At 45.2% G+C, this 17,573-nt stretch overlaps 2 protein-coding genes across 6 annotated transcripts; one reads left to right on the plus strand and one right to left on the minus strand.

The window, feature by feature from the left end:
* Positions 1-756: 756 nt before the first annotated feature.
* Positions 757-11,288, minus strand: LOC143317054 (uncharacterized). 5 transcript variants are annotated; one of them, XM_076724987.1, is made up of 14 exons: positions 11,185-11,288; positions 9,073-9,140; positions 7,944-8,002; positions 7,770-7,867; positions 7,544-7,666; positions 7,291-7,402; positions 7,113-7,176; positions 4,677-4,717; positions 3,720-3,904; positions 3,511-3,594; positions 3,118-3,374; positions 2,175-2,279; positions 2,030-2,092; positions 757-1,914 (listed from the first exon to the last, which is right to left on the minus strand). In XM_076724987.1, the coding sequence occupies exons 3-13, from the start codon at positions 7,996-7,998 to the stop codon at positions 2,032-2,034; spliced, it is 1,185 nt and encodes a 394-aa protein (XP_076581102.1). In that variant the 5' UTR covers positions 7,999-8,002; positions 9,073-9,140; positions 11,185-11,288; the 3' UTR covers positions 757-1,914; positions 2,030-2,031. The 5 variants fall into 5 exon arrangements, with proteins under 5 accessions (XP_076581102.1, XP_076581105.1, XP_076581100.1 ...); XM_076724990.1 differs by lacking the exon at positions 11,185-11,288 and having other exon boundaries at positions 757-1,904; positions 9,073-9,245; XM_076724985.1 differs by lacking the exon at positions 11,185-11,288 and having other exon boundaries at positions 9,073-9,245.
* Positions 11,289-13,090: 1,802 nt separating this feature from the next.
* reeld1 (reeler domain containing 1) lies at positions 13,091-17,263 on the plus strand. The gene is made up of 6 exons (XM_076725591.1): positions 13,091-13,298; positions 13,681-13,743; positions 13,822-14,005; positions 14,201-14,361; positions 15,712-15,755; positions 16,595-17,263. Exons 1-6 carry the CDS (start codon positions 13,091-13,093, stop codon positions 17,261-17,263), a joined length of 1,329 nt encoding a protein of 442 aa, XP_076581706.1.
* The last annotated feature ends 310 nt before the right edge of the window (positions 17,264-17,573 follow it).

Genomic DNA, 17,573 nt, shown 5'->3' on the forward strand with positions numbered 1-17,573 from the left:
AGTTTAAGATGTATTTGTATTAGAAGAGATTGTAGGGTATTAGTGGTATTATTATAGTATCATTAGGATTATTATTATTGTGAATGTATTATTAGTTGTAATAAACGAATTAACAGTAATAATATTAGTAGAAGAGTGGTACATACGTGAGTACATTTGTGGTAGCGTAGTAGTTTTAGTAACAGTAGTTATAGTAGTATTAGAAGTAATAATGGTAGCTGCAGCAGTAGAAGTAGTGACAGTTATCATAGAAGTAGTAAAAGTACGCATGGTGGTAGTAGTAGAAGTGATAGTAGAGTACCAAAATTACTAATGTAGTATTATCTATAGGATTATTATTATTACTGCTAATTAATAGTACTAATATATGTAGCAGTAAGCAGTAATATCATCTATAGAAGCAGTAGTATAATTGTAGTAGAAGTAGTGAGAGCCTATACAGTAATTGGTTGTAATTGTAGAGTAGGATACTCAGCAGTATCACGTCACGTTGCAGTAGTACTGTGTACTTTAAATCTGTATTAGAGTGCAGTGCCTGGTTGTGGCCTGCAGGGGGAGACAGAGACAGCTGTCTGTGACGCATGGAGGAGAAACTGAGAAGTCTGTTTCTGCGGCGGGTGTGCAGTGATGAAGGATTCAGATACTTTAGTTCAGGAATAGTACTACTACCACACTGTAAATTACCACCATTACTTGAGTACATGTACTCAGAGCTTCTGTGAACTGATCAGGAGCAAAAACACGAATGAACACAAAGTCTTTTTTTTTATTGTTCATCTTGAGGAAAACATTCATCTGTTCTGTGGTAACAGCGGCAGATTATCACAGTGAGCTGAAGTACAAGATACTGCAGAAGTTACTGCAAAATACAGCGTGCTTGTGTCTGTGCTGCGTTCAAGTGTCGACTTCAAATAAGGGCATGTTCATTTATTAAAAAGGAACAGTTGGTACCTGGACTCACTTCCAGTAAAAATACGATACCATTTACTCTCTGCACGTCCAGCGTGTTTTAGCTTAGCACAAAGACTGAGGACTGCTAGCCGAGCTCCATCAGAGGGGAAGGAGCGAGCTCGTACTTTCATAAAATATTAAATATCAGTCGTATGAGTGTGAGTTTTAGGTTTAACTCAAAGTGTGAAGAACTCGTCAGGTTTTTAAAAGTGGTGCGTTTACGTTCAGTCCATTGAGTTAGAAAAAATATGAAAAGCTGAAGATTGAAAACAGATTATGAATAATTTAAAAAATTCTCACAGTGTTTCTGTGATGAGACACGTGACCAAAAAGTGTCCAGAAACACAGAATTACAAAAAAAGGACTGATTCCAAAACAGGCAGCCGCTGTGTAAAACAAACAAAGACATATTTAACATAAACTTAACAAAGTCAATATATTTAATGTTTCTCTCATCAGCTTCAGTGATTTCTGTAAATATCTGCTGATTGTGGATCTGATGCAGCCGCACGTTTCACAGAAAGATGTGGAACGCTCCAAAAACACCTGTTTGGAACATTCCACAGGTAAACAGGCTGATTGGTGACAGGTGAGAGGATCATGATTGGGTATGAAAGGGGCGTCCTGGAAAGGCTCAGTGGATCATAGAGGATGGAGCGAAGTTCACTTTGTGAACACATGACTGGATGAAGGAGATGAACACATGAACTCAGAGACACTTCAGGAAGCTGCTGTCAGTGAACAGTTTGATTATTGATGATTGATTCTGGTTTTATGAGTTTTTCACGGCGTCCAGACTGTTTTGGAATCAGGGTTGTAAATATATACATATATATATATATATACATATACACACACATATGTACAAGTATGAAAGTGGAGTGGAGCCCTCCGGTCCCTGCTGCAGAGGACGTCTGCTTCAGTCCTGTTTTAACATGTTCTGCTTCGTATTTCTGAAAAACACTGAAGCAGAGACGTTCAGACGGAGACATCGTCCATCCTACGAGCCCAGCGGTGGACAGAATTAGGACATTAAATGACTTGTTGAGATGAATATCTTTGCAGCGCGGTGACTCACCTTCACAGCGGCCCCACCTTCTCTCCTCCTCTTCGTCGTTCGTCCTCCTCTACATCACAGTCTCTGCAGCCGAAACACACATTTTATTAAAGACCCTGACAGACTGAGGACAGACGTCCTGAAGTACGACACAGTCTGTCCTTACACTGCCCTGTAGAAGCTCTTCTGGTTCATCATGTGCTCTCTGAAGATGTTTATGGCTTTAAAGGCGTCCATGTGATCCTGATGTTCCTCTATCACCTTTCTGTACCTGTCACAAACACACACACACACACACACACACACACACACACGGTTAAAAAAGACCAACCAGACGACAAACGAGCGGCCTGACCTCCTGCACCTGACCACACTCCTTGATTAACACGTTGTATCTCACTGTTTCGTCCACACGGACACCAAAGAGGAAAAACAACACTTTGTGCTGGACTGTGTCTTGTGTCTGAGCAGTTGCCAGGCAACCAGCGGAGGCTCCAGGAAGTAACCGTCCTGGCCAAGAAACAGTGCGACACATGATCTGAAGCAAAATGCCAAATTTTCATCTTTCACACAAGAAAAGTCCGAGTAGATGCAGCGTGAGAGAAGCTGCTCCGACGTTCAGTCCAGGACGGGTTAGCTGCAAAACGCTGGATCCTACATTTCCCATAATGCAGTGGTGTCTCTGTCATAACATCATGTGTCAAACCGGTGGAGTGCTGCTTTTAAGTCACACTCCGCGAGAGATCAAATCCTGTTTTTGAACATGTTTTTGGTTAGCATTGTTTTCAGAAACAGACTTCAAAACCACCAGACTCAATTTACAGAAACAGTCATTTTAGCATCATATAAACAACTCAAGTACTTCATAAGATACACTACTGAGATACTTTAATTATCAGATACTTTCACCACTGCACAGGGGCCACTCTGCAGCCTTTTGTTGTCGATACTTTTAAGTACATTTTTGAACTCATATTTTGAATGCAGTACTTTTACCTGTAGTGGAGTACTGTGAGAGATTTCAGGCTGTTACCTCACTTTGGAATAAAAGCCTGTGATGGTGCCTGCATGGAGCAGCACCAGCATATGTTATCAAGGTTAACTTGTACCTTTGGGTCCAGGCCACCTCCTTCAGAGCCTCTTCCCTCCAGTCCTGGTAGAGGCCCCCGGCTTTAACCTCAGACCCGGACACCACCAGGGTACCAGTCCTGCTCTCAGAGAGGACTTGCTGCCCGGCCAGGAAGTCACGGAGGCAGGCCCGGGCCGACAGGGCCACCAGCCAATAGACCGGCTCCTCCAAAACCACTGAGTGGAAGGACTGCAGGGAGAAGAGGAGCCACTGTGGAGGAGGTGAGTCCAGGAGGCTCTGGAGGAGGAGACAGTGAAGATTTCTTTACAAACTAAATTAAATTTCTCAAGCGTTTGTCTGATTTACTCGGACCAGTTCTGCTCATTAGTGGCCAAAATCCCTCTTTGTAACCGCAGCTGTCTGCAGGTCTCACCTGGTTCCTGCTGCTGTAGTGTTCCAGCGTGTCCAGCAGCAGGGACCTCAGCTCGTCTGCTTCCTGTAGACGACCTATCAGAGCCTGCAGGAGGAATCGAGACGCTTACATCACCACCATCACGGAAACAGGCTTCAGTGGTAAAGAGACGGCTGAGGACAGACTGATCAGGGCGGACCAGGATCTGAGGATTACAGCAAAGCCCTGACCTCCAGCGTGCCGCCGACTCTGTGCAGATACAGCGCCTCCTGCTGCATGAAGCGGGAGTAGCAGCGCTGCGTCAGGTGACCGGACCAGAGCTCCTTCAGGAAGGAGGACGAGCGGAGGATCTCCTCCGCCAACGAGTCGCTGTAACCCCACACAACATCGAACAGGCTCACGGTGGGGACGACACCTGAGAGGACACACACTGATGAGACGCCATTCCTCAAGACGGCGAGAGGTCCAAAGAGTCAGTCCAATGAAGAGCAAATGTTGGTGCAGTCTATCCTGAAGCAGCGGTGGAATATACTTAAGTATATTTACTTAAGTACTAGTACTGTACTTTAGTATAAATTCAAGGTTCTATTTAAGGCGACTTTATACTTCACTACATCTCAGAGGCAAATGTTGTACTTTTTACTCCATTACATTTATCCAACAGCTTTAGTTACTAGTTACTTTTCAGATTACAGTTTTTAATCCCCTTCCTGTCCAGTGAAAAGCTCGTATCTCCAGATGTGTTGAGTGTTTGTGCTGAACTGAAGGCTGAAGTGTGAATTCTCCTCCTCCTTCACCTCAGTAAACTCTCTAAAAAGCCTCTTGGATCAGCTGAAAATGCATCGTCACAAAGCTGAAAACAGCCTGTTTTTCAGAGCTCGTCACACTTTTTGGAGATACGTGGTTCTCACAGGACGGCCACGCAGCAAACATATGATGATCTTATAGAATCTGATGCATTGCTGTAGATTAAAGCAGCCAACAGGATATAAAGTAGTTAAAACGAGCTCAAGCTGCTGCAATCTGCAGCAGGAACATGCAGAAAACACATGAATGCAGCAGGAATATGAATCCACAGACATCAGAGAGAAACACACTGACAGGAAACACTTTACTGCTCCGTGACTCTGAGCTCAACAAGGTCTGCACGAGCTGGTTGTCATACGTTCGAGGAGGTTAGCTCTCACCTGAATCCACTGGCTTCCTGTTCTTGGAGGAAACTTCGGAGCTGGAGATGAACAGATTACAAACCAGCACTTAGTGTTCATCTTAAAACACAATCACAGTGTTATTCAAGACAATATCAATGAGCAGCTGACACAATGAAAGAGTCTCAAGGCTCAGACACGTGGTCCATCATCACATCTTATTTTCATACATTTGCATTCTTAAAGCAGCACAAAATGCAAATTTGGAGACTTTATGTGATCTCTGCTCTCGGCGGTTCAGTCAGAGGATTGAGGGCCGGAAAAGCACACAAAAGCAAAGCAAAACGCCATTAGATGCATCAGGACATACTGGTATTTTTGGCACTTTGCATTTAACGCTCTGATTGTTAGTATGCACACTGGAAGGCGGCATGTGACTCCTGCTGATTCAGGGTTGAAGGAGCCCAAACGAGATGAAACGTTCTGATCATAAAGGGACAAAAAAAGCTCAAATGTCAGTGCCAAACCTCCTGCTGCTCGCCAGTGTCTACTATTAAAGAATCCAAAATAGAGTCGATCAAGACAAAAAATCCAGACAATCTCCCGCCGTGTGGCATGTTTGTACCAGTGTAGACCCACAAGACCCAGACCCAGAACTACATGAGCCAGTGCTAATCCTGAAGTAATGTAGGAAATGATGCAAATCCAGCCGCTGCACTTCAGCACATGAAGGGAACTGAACGAAGGTCTGAGGCCTACAGCTGCTCCTGAAGGCACCTGGGCTGCAGAGGGAGGAGCTCCACTGAGAAAACACTCAACGATAGGGAGGAACTGAACACCACTCGACACTGCTGGGTGTGTCACCCAACCGGTCTAACGAGCTGTAATATGAGGCAGCGAATCAGAGTAACAGGCTGCAACAACAAGCCCTTGGGCCACCATCTGTACACAAATCAGAACAACGCAGAGGGACAGACATCATAACCGAAGTCGAGCCGCAACGTTGGCTCACAGCGAAGATGTTTCTATTGGTAAACGTGTTAGGACCTGTACAGGTGTTGGTGGACTCGGTGATTGTTAGCTCTGCAGGTATCAGAGCCAAAAGCTGCCTCTTTTCAAGCTGATTAAGGGCTTTTCATAAAACTCCTGTTGACTTTGTGATCTAGAACAAGGTGTCCCGACACCTGCCTGTGGCCAGCAACATGTTCAAATCCCGAAAGCCACCAAACCTGGAGATGGCGCTGTTTTTATGACCCACACACACACATGCAGGTCACACTGATTCTGTTTCTGACAAAGCTCCTAAACAAGCCACGCAGAACTCATGTCCTCAGTCCGTCCTCCATGTTTTAGCCCAGGAACAGGCGGGGGAGGGAGGTCATGTGATCCAAACCCAATGGTTCAATATTAGAATGAACAGTAAACTGGGAGAACCTGGAGTTCAACCAAAGGCAGTTACATAAAGTTTAATAGGTTGTTTGCAGATGACGTCACATCAGTCTAAAAATGCCTGTTTTGCATCGTTTACAGTTGCTCCAATTGATCAAAGTGAGAAATCTCGGGCTGAATTATTAGCTTTCGACATTATTTTGTGGGGTTACAGGTTACATTGGAAGAATACCTGTTCAGGACCGACACATCCAGTTTGTGGGTCAAACTGTGAGCTGAGATGAAGCTACATGAGAATCATGACTGAAGCTTTGTTTTGGGGAAGTTCACATTGCAGAAACTCAAACGTGTGTTAGACACGGTTACGTTTGTTAAAGTCATGGCTCCTTCCTCTTATTCTTCCCTCTTGCAAAAGTGAAATACACTCTTTGACAAACAGTAACGCTGAGCTTAAATCTAAGCATCCAAACTTACTTCTGTGAGGAATTGACAACCAAGTATTTCAAATACTCCTGCAGATTTTTATAGTAAATCTGCCACCGCTATCACTGTAAGCACAAGGATGGAGATCATGACAGGTGTAGCAACAGTAACTAAGGAGGGCGGGTTCAAATTGAGGGTTCAATGGATTGGACGGATCACTTGTTATGTCAAGCGATGAAAGGAAAGCTGGCTTAACTCTGCCAGACGCCGTTCATCTGCCAGAAGCACACCTGAGCTCAGCCAGCCTGAGGTGTTGTGCACATGTCCGCAGGTGCAAGTCCACCGCTGACACCTCCCAGAGATACCTTGAGCTCCATGATCCCACCAACCTGCACACCAATCACCAGATCTACAGCCTTCCCCGTGAACAGGAAACCAGCTGAGCAGGTGAGAGTTTCCTGGGTGAACGTTCCTCTACATGTGAAAAAGGGATTTATTTCCACATCTAACTCCCAGCAAGAAAGTGATTAAGACTAAGATTTTCCACAACGGTCAAACTGTTCCTTTCAAATGTTTTGTATTAAGAAGACTGATGTGACAGGTCGCTTAAAGTAAAGAAGCTCTGAGTACTTCCTTCAACATTGTTCTCAGACTTTAGTCTACCTGGCTCCGGTGGAGCAGATGTAGAACCTCAGCTCTCCACAGGGGGCGCCGTGCAGCTCTCCACCTGAACACAACGCACACAAGTTACTGCTTTTTAGATTTGATTAAAATTCGGTTTCCAAAAAGATTTTGTCTAATAACAAATCTATAACACTGCAGTTATTAACATTTCATTTACTTTTTGGGTCCATTTGCATGCAAGCCCCGCCCCCTCTGGTCTTTGCCTGCCTCTGATTGGTCCAATCGCTATTACTGACGGATGAGTCATCACTCCAAAACCAAGAGCCATTCTTCAGAGAGAAAAACAAAGAGACAGAGAATGAAGTCCTGATAGAAGCACAAGACAAACAGCATGTTTCCGTCCTGCCTCGACCATGTGACGTGTCTGTGAGGTGTTTTATAAATAAAGTTTATTACGATTATTATCCTACCTGTTGTGTCTGGTATCCACCCAGCCACACGGGAGTGTGTGTGCTTGCCAGCTGATGGACAAACTGCCTCTCTTCTGCTGTGTGAAATGACGCCAGGTTCCCACCTGTCTGAGAGCACAGAGACTGACACACACACACACACACACACACACACACACACACATTAATTAAACACACACTGGAGCCAGGTGATATTTGAATCGGATGTCTTTTATTTTCAGTTTACGTTGGCAGCGCTCCAGGAGCTCCACACGGGGTAGAAAGCGAAGCAGCTCTGCCCGAACAGGAGCCACTGAGGCGGGCATGGAGAGGCCTGCTCCGTCCCTGCTCACACATCATTCAGTTAAAACACATCACATTTGACTGTCGGCGTGTTGACACGTCTGACTGTTTGTCTCACCTGGAGAGGACAGGAGGACGGCCAAGACAAGAGGAACCAACACACACACCATCATCTACCTGTAACACACACACAAACATACACAGTCGGATGGACGGAGTACTAGAGTGTAGAAGTACTGCTACTTTAAAGACAAGTTACTAGCAAAAAAGTAAACTAAATAAAATTATAACAAGGACTAACACAGAGATGTTTAAACAAGATAAACTGCACAGCGGCCACGCACACACACACACACACACACACACACACACACACACACACAAAACGCTACGTTTCCAGGCAACGCAGCGGTTGTTGATGTCCTCCTCTGTGCAGACTGATGGCCGCTGTTTGCTTCACTCTGCTGCTGTGCTGCTTTCAGAGGGCTGCAGACCTACTGGGGGGTTAATCAGCAGAGTGGGACACACCCCGGGCCCTTTGTGTCCTCAGGCATGTAAAACCAGAGCAGCAGCCGGTCCCTCTGCAGACCCCCTCCCCACACACACTCTGCGCTGTGGCCTTCGTCTCATTGTTTCTGAGTGTCCACGCAGCACATTTTCACATTCACGCTCGACGAAAAACATGGCCAGTCCACCCAGCATGTCTGTCCCAGTATGACCAGTCCACCCAGCCTCTGTGCAGTCTCAGTATTATACACAGTGAAGCTCAAAGTTCCTCGCTGACGCTGAACTCACCTGGAGGATCCAAAGTGAGCTTTGTAGCATTTAGCATGTTAGCTACAGGTGATCTAAACTGAATCTGTGTTGAAAGGGAAGCTTACCTGCCTGCTGTGTTTGCTCTGGTTATCTACCTGAACCTTGTACTACGGAAGTATCCACACTGTCAGAGTAATACACAACAATTCATTTGATTTGTAGGTGAGATTTTCACATCAACAGTGACTTTTCAGCCATGAGACGTGGCTGAAAGCTCCGGAACAAGTCTACTAAGTTGACCTTGAAGGTCAAGAATGAAACCTTCCAGTTCAGCGCGGCTGCAGCTCTGAACACTCTGATAAACAGCTTCAAAGCTGCCTGTGAGTGACTTTCACAAGCATGTAAATAAGAAATGAATGTTCTGTGATGTGTTCGTATGTCCTGTGTGCTGAAGAGTTTGGAAATGTTACCTGCGCAGGCTTTGTGCTCACCTGAGCTCAGAGATCCTCCTCCTCCTCCTCTTCCTCACACTGAGCTGTTTCAGTTAGACTGCTCCGAGCTGAAATCACACAAAGAAGGAAGAAGCGCTCAGACCAGGTTCCTGTTTACCGATGACTCCTGCTTATTGGGGTCTGATTCAGGTCTGCCCACATCCTGGTTCTGATGAAGCGCCAGTTGGTCAGGTTTTACGCAGCGCCTTCAATCGGCTGCCCCTCCTCAACGCGCTGGTTGTACTGCTCCAGGAAGCTGGGCGGTGTTAAAGTTACCTGCGCAGGTGATTTTGAATCCCATACTGACACCGTTCAGGTTGACTCACTTTCCGGGCATGTCAGTATCACCGGTGTCCATCGCGAATAAACGTCAACATAGAGATCATAGAAAAAGACGCTTCAGAACTCGCCTTAGAAACATCAGGTTTTTAGGTTTCCTTCAGTATTATAGTAATCCTTGAGTACTGTGTGTACATCCGTGGATGCGTTGCAAACAGGGACTCCTTATAGCTAATTCGGCATATTTTTAATGGTGACAATTTGCCAAAATGTAACCGAATACAGGTTTCTAAAACGGGACACAGTACTGTCACCACCCGGCGCTGACGCTCCAAAAGCGCATTCACCGGCGGAAGGTTTTTAGTTTTTCTGTCTCATATTAGTTCGCCTACATGTTGATGTGAGCATGTTCCGTCTGTCAGAGAAGCAAAAACATTTTCGACTTTCTCCACACACAAAAAATGAGTGGTAGGTCTTTGTTCTTCCTTCTTTAAAACTTCATTAATTATCCTGGTCCTGATTTCTCCTGGACCTGGTCCAGGCTGGGACCCTCTGGACTAAATCTGTGCTGAAGTACAATGCTTGAGTAAGTGTACTTAGTTACTTTCCTCTAATGAGTGTCACCCTATGTCATTAAATATGATCTACACTGTTACAGTCCTGAGTTGTCATTCATTCAATGCCTCACAGGAGAAGTTGTTACTGTTGACAAATTAAAAAAAAAACACGTAAAGATGTCCAAATATCTGCTCACTAATGTGTGAAAAAATGTTTTTATACTGCTTATAAAAGCTTCACCTAAACTCTGTCTGCTCAGCCAGCTGAGCTCAGCTTTAAGTGTACTGAAACTAAAGAACACTTTAATTAAGCATGCTAACATTTTATTACAAAGGATCTGAAAATAAGTATACATTTCATAAGTACACTTTATTACTAGTAAAAGTATTTGTAATGCAGCAGAATTAGTATATTCATTTTTGAATAAATTTAAGAACTTTAAATTATGCACAAACAGTAAAAGTGTACTTGTAATGACTGTTATATACTTATATTTCCAATACACTGAAGTACACAACTGTTTGACCTGAGCCAGCTTTGAATAAAACTTGTACCTGGAGTTGAAAAACCCCACAGCAGTGAATGCAGCACGTCATCCCACCTTTTGAAACTTTCTGTCATGGAAGGAGATGAAAGTCTGATTCTCATTCAGTAAAACATCCAACCTTACGTTTGACAAAGAGACAGCAGGAGACAGAGAGGACAGATCAAGTGTTTGGGAGATCCTGGAGGGAGGCGGCCACAGCTGGTCTACATCCTGTTAGTCTGTGTGGTGGGGGGCTCATCTCATAGAAATACCCTCACTAGAGAAGAACGTCTGCAGAGAACCTGCAGGGACGAGTGTTTAACCTACAGACTGTGACCGAGGCATCAGACGGGTTCTGAATTCGACAGCATCGAGTTTAATTGGCTAAAACCAGCTTGGTTGTGTGACTTGTTTCGGACCACAGACCAGACCACATGTGCCAGTCCAGCTTCAGGGCCGGATAAAACCCTGAGTGTGTGTGCTGCAGTTTTTAGTGGAACCTGGTACCTCAGAGAGTCCGAGGAGGACTCGGGCCTGTTTGCTCGAGCCTCGTCAGCGTGGAGTCTCTCCTCGGCTCGTACCTTCACTTCAGCACCAGCTCACATTCAGTTCAAGACAAATCACTTCAGTTTGAACTTAAATGACTAAGACAGCACCGTTCAGCTGAGCAACAAGTAGCTAAACTGAGAACATTCATTTAGCAGTTGGGCATCAAATAGTTAAACTAAAAATTGAAAGGAGTTTCCTACCTTCAGTCGTGAGGCCGTCGCTGATGACCAACACCAGGAACTTAAAACCGACTGAAGAGTTTTTATTTGAGGCTCAGCAAAGCTTACGATAGGGACATTAAAATCCTTCGTGCAAAAAGAAAAAGGCGACTAGCTTATCAGTATACAACCAAAAAAAAATCTCCCTCTCTACCTCTAATAAGTCAAAAAGGGCCTCTCTGTGGCTTCTCTGCATCGTCTCTTTATACAAGCCGAGCACAGAAATGACTCATGCTCTCTTCTTTATATGGTAAAAAAAAAGGCGCAAACAAGACATTGGATAACGAAGGCTCGACGTCACATGGCACGCGATGCATTGTGCATGTAGGACAGGAGGCTTTCGTGTTCGCCACAACCTGAGTCTTCCTCTCAGTTGAGCATTTCATTTGCACAGGTCACAGCGGAGCCCCTGCAGGTTGCGTAGGATGCTGTGGTATCGGTGCAGATACTTGTGCAAACGCTGCTGCTGTCAGCAAGAGGTGCAAACAACAACTGAGACGGTTCCTGCAGCTGAACACAACCCTGATTCCAAGATAGTGTAAAATGTCAAAAAAACAGAATCAGTCATTTCAATCAAACTGTGTTCGCTGACAGCAGTTTCCTGAAGTGTCCGAGTCCATGTTAATCCCCTTTATCCAATCACACCCAATCATGATCCTCTCACCTGTTACCAGTGAGCCTGTTTACCTGTGGAATGATCCAAACAGGTGTTTTTGGAGCGTTCCACATCTTTCTGTGAAACGTGTTGCTGCATCAGATTCACAATGAGCAGATATTTACAGAAATCAATGAAGCTGATGAGGAAAAACATGAAATATATTGACTTTGTGTTGCTTTTAGTTGAGTTTATGTCAGAAAGGATCAGCAGGTTACGTAAAGATTCATTATGAGTGCCACGAAGAGTGAGCACTACTTTGTTGTTGTATCTTGAGAAAACAAAGTTAAAGTGCAGTGAAGAAGTTCAGCTATGGGACCGAAATAAAAGAGAGAAAGAAAAAGAAAATGGGAGCAACCGAGGCACATTTTGGCTTCCATACTCCATCATCGGGATATGAGCTGCAGATCTACATATTCTGGTTCTACACCCGTGCTCCGTGCCCCCCCCCCACCCCCCACCCCACACACACACATCGTGGACCCTCAGAGTCCTTGAAACCTCCAAACCTGGAGCTCATCCTCACAGACTTCAAACAAACTTTTCACTCACAGAGGATCGCTGCTTTCTGCTGGGATTCAAACAGTCCACTCAGCAAGCCTGCGAGGAGGTGATCCTTTACAAACTGTAGAAGAAGAAGAAGAAGAAAAAGAAGAAGAAGAAGAAGAAGAAGAAGAAGAAGAAGAAAGTTAGGTTGTGAGATTTTCTAGATGTCCTGAAGGTCACTGCTCCACAAGGTAGGGATGCTCATGGATAAAATTCATCCAACTGCCTGGCTCTCCCTGCCCCTGCTGTGCCATTCATTCATTCATTCATTCATTCATTCGTAAAGTCTTTATTCAGAGGATATATTTGCTTAACAACTAACATGTTGCTAATAAGAACGTCCTGCATAAAATGGACAATAGCAGCAATAAAACAAGGAGGATCAATAAATCTCTATTTAATCAATGATTGATTAAATGATTGATTAAAGATCAAGCATTACTTGGATTATTTTCTTTGGGTCTTTCATTTCATTTGGATGAATGGATTAAGACATGATGTCTCCTTCATTGAACATTTGTTGGTCTGGATAACAAAATAAATCTCTAACAAACATCTCTGTTTGTTTTCTCATTGTTACTTTTGTTATTCCGTTTGCTGTGTGTGTGTGTGCGTGTGCGTGCGTGCGTGCGTGCGTGCGTGCGTGCGTGCGTGCGTGCGTGCGTGCGTGTGTGCGTGTGTGTAGAGATGCAGTCTACCCTCCACTGTCTCGGGGTGGGTATGGTCTTGTTCTCTCTGGCTCGGTCCGCCTTGTCCTTCTCCCACGGTGCCAGTCATGCCTCCTGTCAAGAAATGATTCCCGGCCACATCCGAGCTCAACCCCTGGACCCTCAGCACAGCCACGTCACCCTGCGCACATCCGCCTCTTCCTACCTGCCCGGACAGTTAGTAACAGGTAGTAATCAACTATCATTTAACTCACTGACTAACCGATTAATTACCAACTTACTGCTGGGCCAGTTAGTCACTTGTACTAATGTACTGTCAATGAACTCACTCACTGATATCCAGCTGCAGGGTCACAAGTGCTACACAGTGGTGAATCTACTCTGTTAGGAGTAAAAATAATCTGTCTGAATAGTTATTAAGTGGTACAAACTTAAAAAAAAATGCTAATTAATCCATATTTAACTATGTAGCCTCATTTAAAGATCCCTTGCTGGACTTGAATCAGGGACGTTGTTGTTCATGGTTATTATAACTTTTAATCGTAACGACTCTGTAACAGCTCATATAGTGTCTCTTCTGTGTCTCTGAATCCATACTTGTGTCCTCAGTAATGGTCCGAAGCTCTCGAGATTTCATGGGTTTCCTGCTGCAGGCTCGCACTGTGGAGGTTAGTGGTGGTGGAGCTGGAGTCGGGGTCAGGGCAAGGACTGGAGCTGGAGTCCGGGTCAGGGCAAGGACTGGAACTGGAGTCGGGTCCACAAGGCTGGGGCCGGTGCTGGTGGGGGGCTCCTGGACCCTCGCACCCCCTGGCACACACACCCTGCACTGCCTCTCGGAGGGCGACACCCTGACACACTCTGACAAACAGCTGAAGAGAAACCTCTCGTTTGTGTGGAGAGCTCCTGATGCACCAATGGGAGACATCAGGTTCTAGTAAGTATGTGCCCGCCAGTTCAGGGCTGTAAATGAGCACTATGTAAGTGGCAGTTAAACATTTACTGATGACAAATAAAGGACATGCAGTCAAACATCATAAGGATTCCTATTCTAATGTGAATATTTTGTTTATTGTTTAGCTTTTTGGATCATTTTTATTTAACAACGCAAAAAACCTCTTTATCATTCCAGCATCACGGTGGTGCAGTCTTACTTTGTATACTGGGCAGGTATTGACTCTCCAGTGGTGCATGATGGGACTCGTACTCCTTGGAGTGGGAGTAACAGTACAGGAGTGGAAGGAGGGAATTCAATTTTTGCACCACAGGAAGATGAAGTTACTGCTCTGCCAGGTACGCAACTTGTGCAATTCTGAATATACTATATATATAATATATATATATGCAACTCCGGGCCACACCTCATTATAACTATTACCTTGCTCATCTCTCATCTTGTTGCCTCAAAGCTCCCAGAGCCCATCAAGCATCCACCAAACAAGCAAACAAGACAGTCAGCCCTGCTTCTACCACAGGGCTGCCAGCAACAACAAGCAGTGGAACTCAAATCTACAAGTCTCAGGAAACACCAGCAGAGGTCACTCATCCAGTCTTGGAAATGAACAGCTCTGCGACTTTGGCTTCCCTTGGACATGACCACCTGACAAATCAGGCAGTCAATGAAAGCAACAGCTCCATGGCTTTAGGATATCTTCAAAATCCTACCAAAGACAGCGAGACTGACACCAATGCAACTCCAGGATCCCTTCCAGGTGTGACTGTAGACACAGGCACTGACACAGGAAGCCCTGTTACTCATACCAGAGACCCGAAGAACTCTCCTTTCTCTTCTAACCACTTTCCTTTCACAGTCTCTTTTTCCACAGCAAAGGCTAGAGGGATGGAAGCTACTACCACTCTTTTGCCCAGCATCACAGTGCAAAAGACAACCAGTCCTCTTTCCCTTGTTTCCTTCCCCTCTGTGAAGTACGTTGAGATGGAAAGAAAAGAGGTAAAGATGAACTTCCAGGATCCAAAACTGCACGCTGTCCCTGAAACAAAAGCCACAACATTAAATCCTGAAACCACCACAACAGCTAAACTTTCAACGAATCACAGCTTCCACAACACAGATCTCCCAAGATCCACATCCCAGAATCCAAGAGGACCATTCCAGGACCAAACTAGTACAGTAAAGTTCAAGGCCCAAAGTGGTTCATTGCAGCCTTGGAGGACTAGCCCAACCCAGTCAAACCAGCCCCAGAATCCCCACCTCAAGCCTTTTTTCCCCTCCCAAACATCTTCACACTATTCTTTTCTTCAGGTTCAAACTTCTCTATCTAAACTTCTTCTCCAGTCTCAAACAGTTATAACTCAGACCTTTGCCTCTTCCCAGGCATCTTCATCTATGCCTTTTTCCAAGTCCCAAACCTCTTCACCAAACGTAATTCTCCGGTCCAAATCTCCTACCCTTCAGTCCTTTCTCCAGCCTAATACAACTTCATCCCTAAATCAGGGCCACCCTGTATCCCTTCAGCCCCTTCTCAACAAACTCCTGAATGTCCCATTCCGCTACCAGCTCAGCCGTCAGCCTGAAAATAGTCCATCTGGTCCAAAAACTACACAAAGACACACCAGTCCACCTCACCAGCTTCAAACAGTTGCACCTCTGAGCACCCTTCCTCACCCTCAACCTTCAAACAGTTTTCCCCAAGCCCTGCCCCAAACTGTCCCAACTCAAACTGAGGGTAAAGATGGCTTTCCCCTGATAGACCAGTCTCAATCTGACACACCACCCAAACCATGGTCCCAGCCCCATTCCCAAACTGGTGCACCACAGGCACACATGATTGAATGGAAGCAAAATCAAATCTCAGTAGCTTCTCCCTTCACATCAAGCTTTGATCCAACCTTTACACTGGGTGAGGGGAAAGAGGTCAAAGATCTTCAGTCTCAAGCTAAGATCAAAACCATGAGACCCATCTTTGTCTCCATTCCCTCTGCCACTCCTTCTCCTTCTTTTTCAGTGTTTACTCACCTGTCAACGCTCCATTCTTCATCCTTTTCTTCCATCCAAACTTTGCCTACTTCTTCTCTTGTTCACCCGGGTTCCACCACTCCTCTTTATCACACCAGAAGTTCAACCCCGGTACGCATGCAAACTTCTTCATTCTTGTCTTCTCCGTCTTCCTCCTCCATGAAGAACCAACCCAAAACAGCTCCAACTCTTTCTGCTCTTCCTTCTCCTTCCCCAATCTCAGTTCCTCCTAATTTTCCCTCTGTCCAACCCTCCACACCTTCCCCTATGCCATCCTCCATAACCTCTTCTACCATACCCTCCTTGAACTCCTCCCACTATCCATCATCAGTCTCTTTATCTACTTCTTCCTCATCTCCCTTTCCCTCCTCCCAGTCTACAAGTTCTACCTTTTCCTCACCTTCCTCCTCCACCATCTCTCCAGCCTTCTCCTCCCCCTTCACTGCCTCATCAGCTTCTTCCATTTCTTCTGATTCTTCCCCCTCTTCACCTCGTCGCTCTTCCTCATCTATCTCCACTTCTACCTCAACATTTTCTTCATTGTCACAGGGTTCATCATCTTCCTCCAACATGTCTTCCACTTCTTTGGTGTCCTCCCAGTCTACCTCACCTCATCCAGAACCATCTCCAGCTCCCCGTCGCTCTCTCTATCACCGCCTCACATCCACCTCTTCCTCTGTGCCTTCTCAACAACTCACCCTAGGTCAGAGGTTGCTAATCCAGAACCAGATTGCATCATCTGATCCTGAGTCCAACCTCAACCTACCAACACCCAGGACAGTCGTTCACCCAAACCCTGAAGTCCATCCAAACCTTGACCCGAACTTCAAACTAAATCTCGACCACAAGTTGAAACCAAACCTTCCCAACACTGATACTAAACCCAAACGTCCCTCCAATCCCTCTGAAACTCCAGACAAGGGAGGGAAGTATCCAGACATTATCCCCAGACACAGCGCCTGGGAGCTGGGCATGCTTCTGGGCTGCTCAGCTGGCTTGGGCATGGTACTGGTGGTTGGGGTCAGGTACATGTACCGTCAAGCCTGTGGCAAACGGACAGGGGTGACACTGAACGACAGGGAGAGAGAGTATGGGAGAGGAGAGAGAGGGCTGATCCACGTCCAGGAGTGTGGAGACTTGGTCAGAGTCCGGAGAATCAGAGAGAACAGCTTTGTCCTCCTGGCAGAGTATGATATACTGACACCACCTGGAGACTGAGACACAAGCTGCATACATAGATAGTTTTACATACCAAAATATTCCTTGAAATCAGAGAGTTGCTGTAATTGGAGAAATAATTATACTAGTTAAGGTGCTCTTAGTAACATCAGATTCAACTGAAAATAATATCATGAAGTGCAAAGTTTCTATTACTAACTGAAATACAAATAAAAAACCCACCTTATCATTGATAGCTACTTAGATTTGTAAGTAGCTAATCTATTTTTCAGAATTCTTCATAATTGTCATAAATGAACGAAACAAGGTAATTTTTACATATTCTTGGCCCACTAGCTTTGAGGCTTAG

This window comes from Chaetodon auriga, chromosome 24, assembly GCF_051107435.1.
Source record: "Chaetodon auriga isolate fChaAug3 chromosome 24, fChaAug3.hap1, whole genome shotgun sequence".
Lineage (NCBI taxonomy): Eukaryota > Metazoa > Chordata > Actinopteri > Chaetodontiformes > Chaetodontidae > Chaetodon > Chaetodon auriga.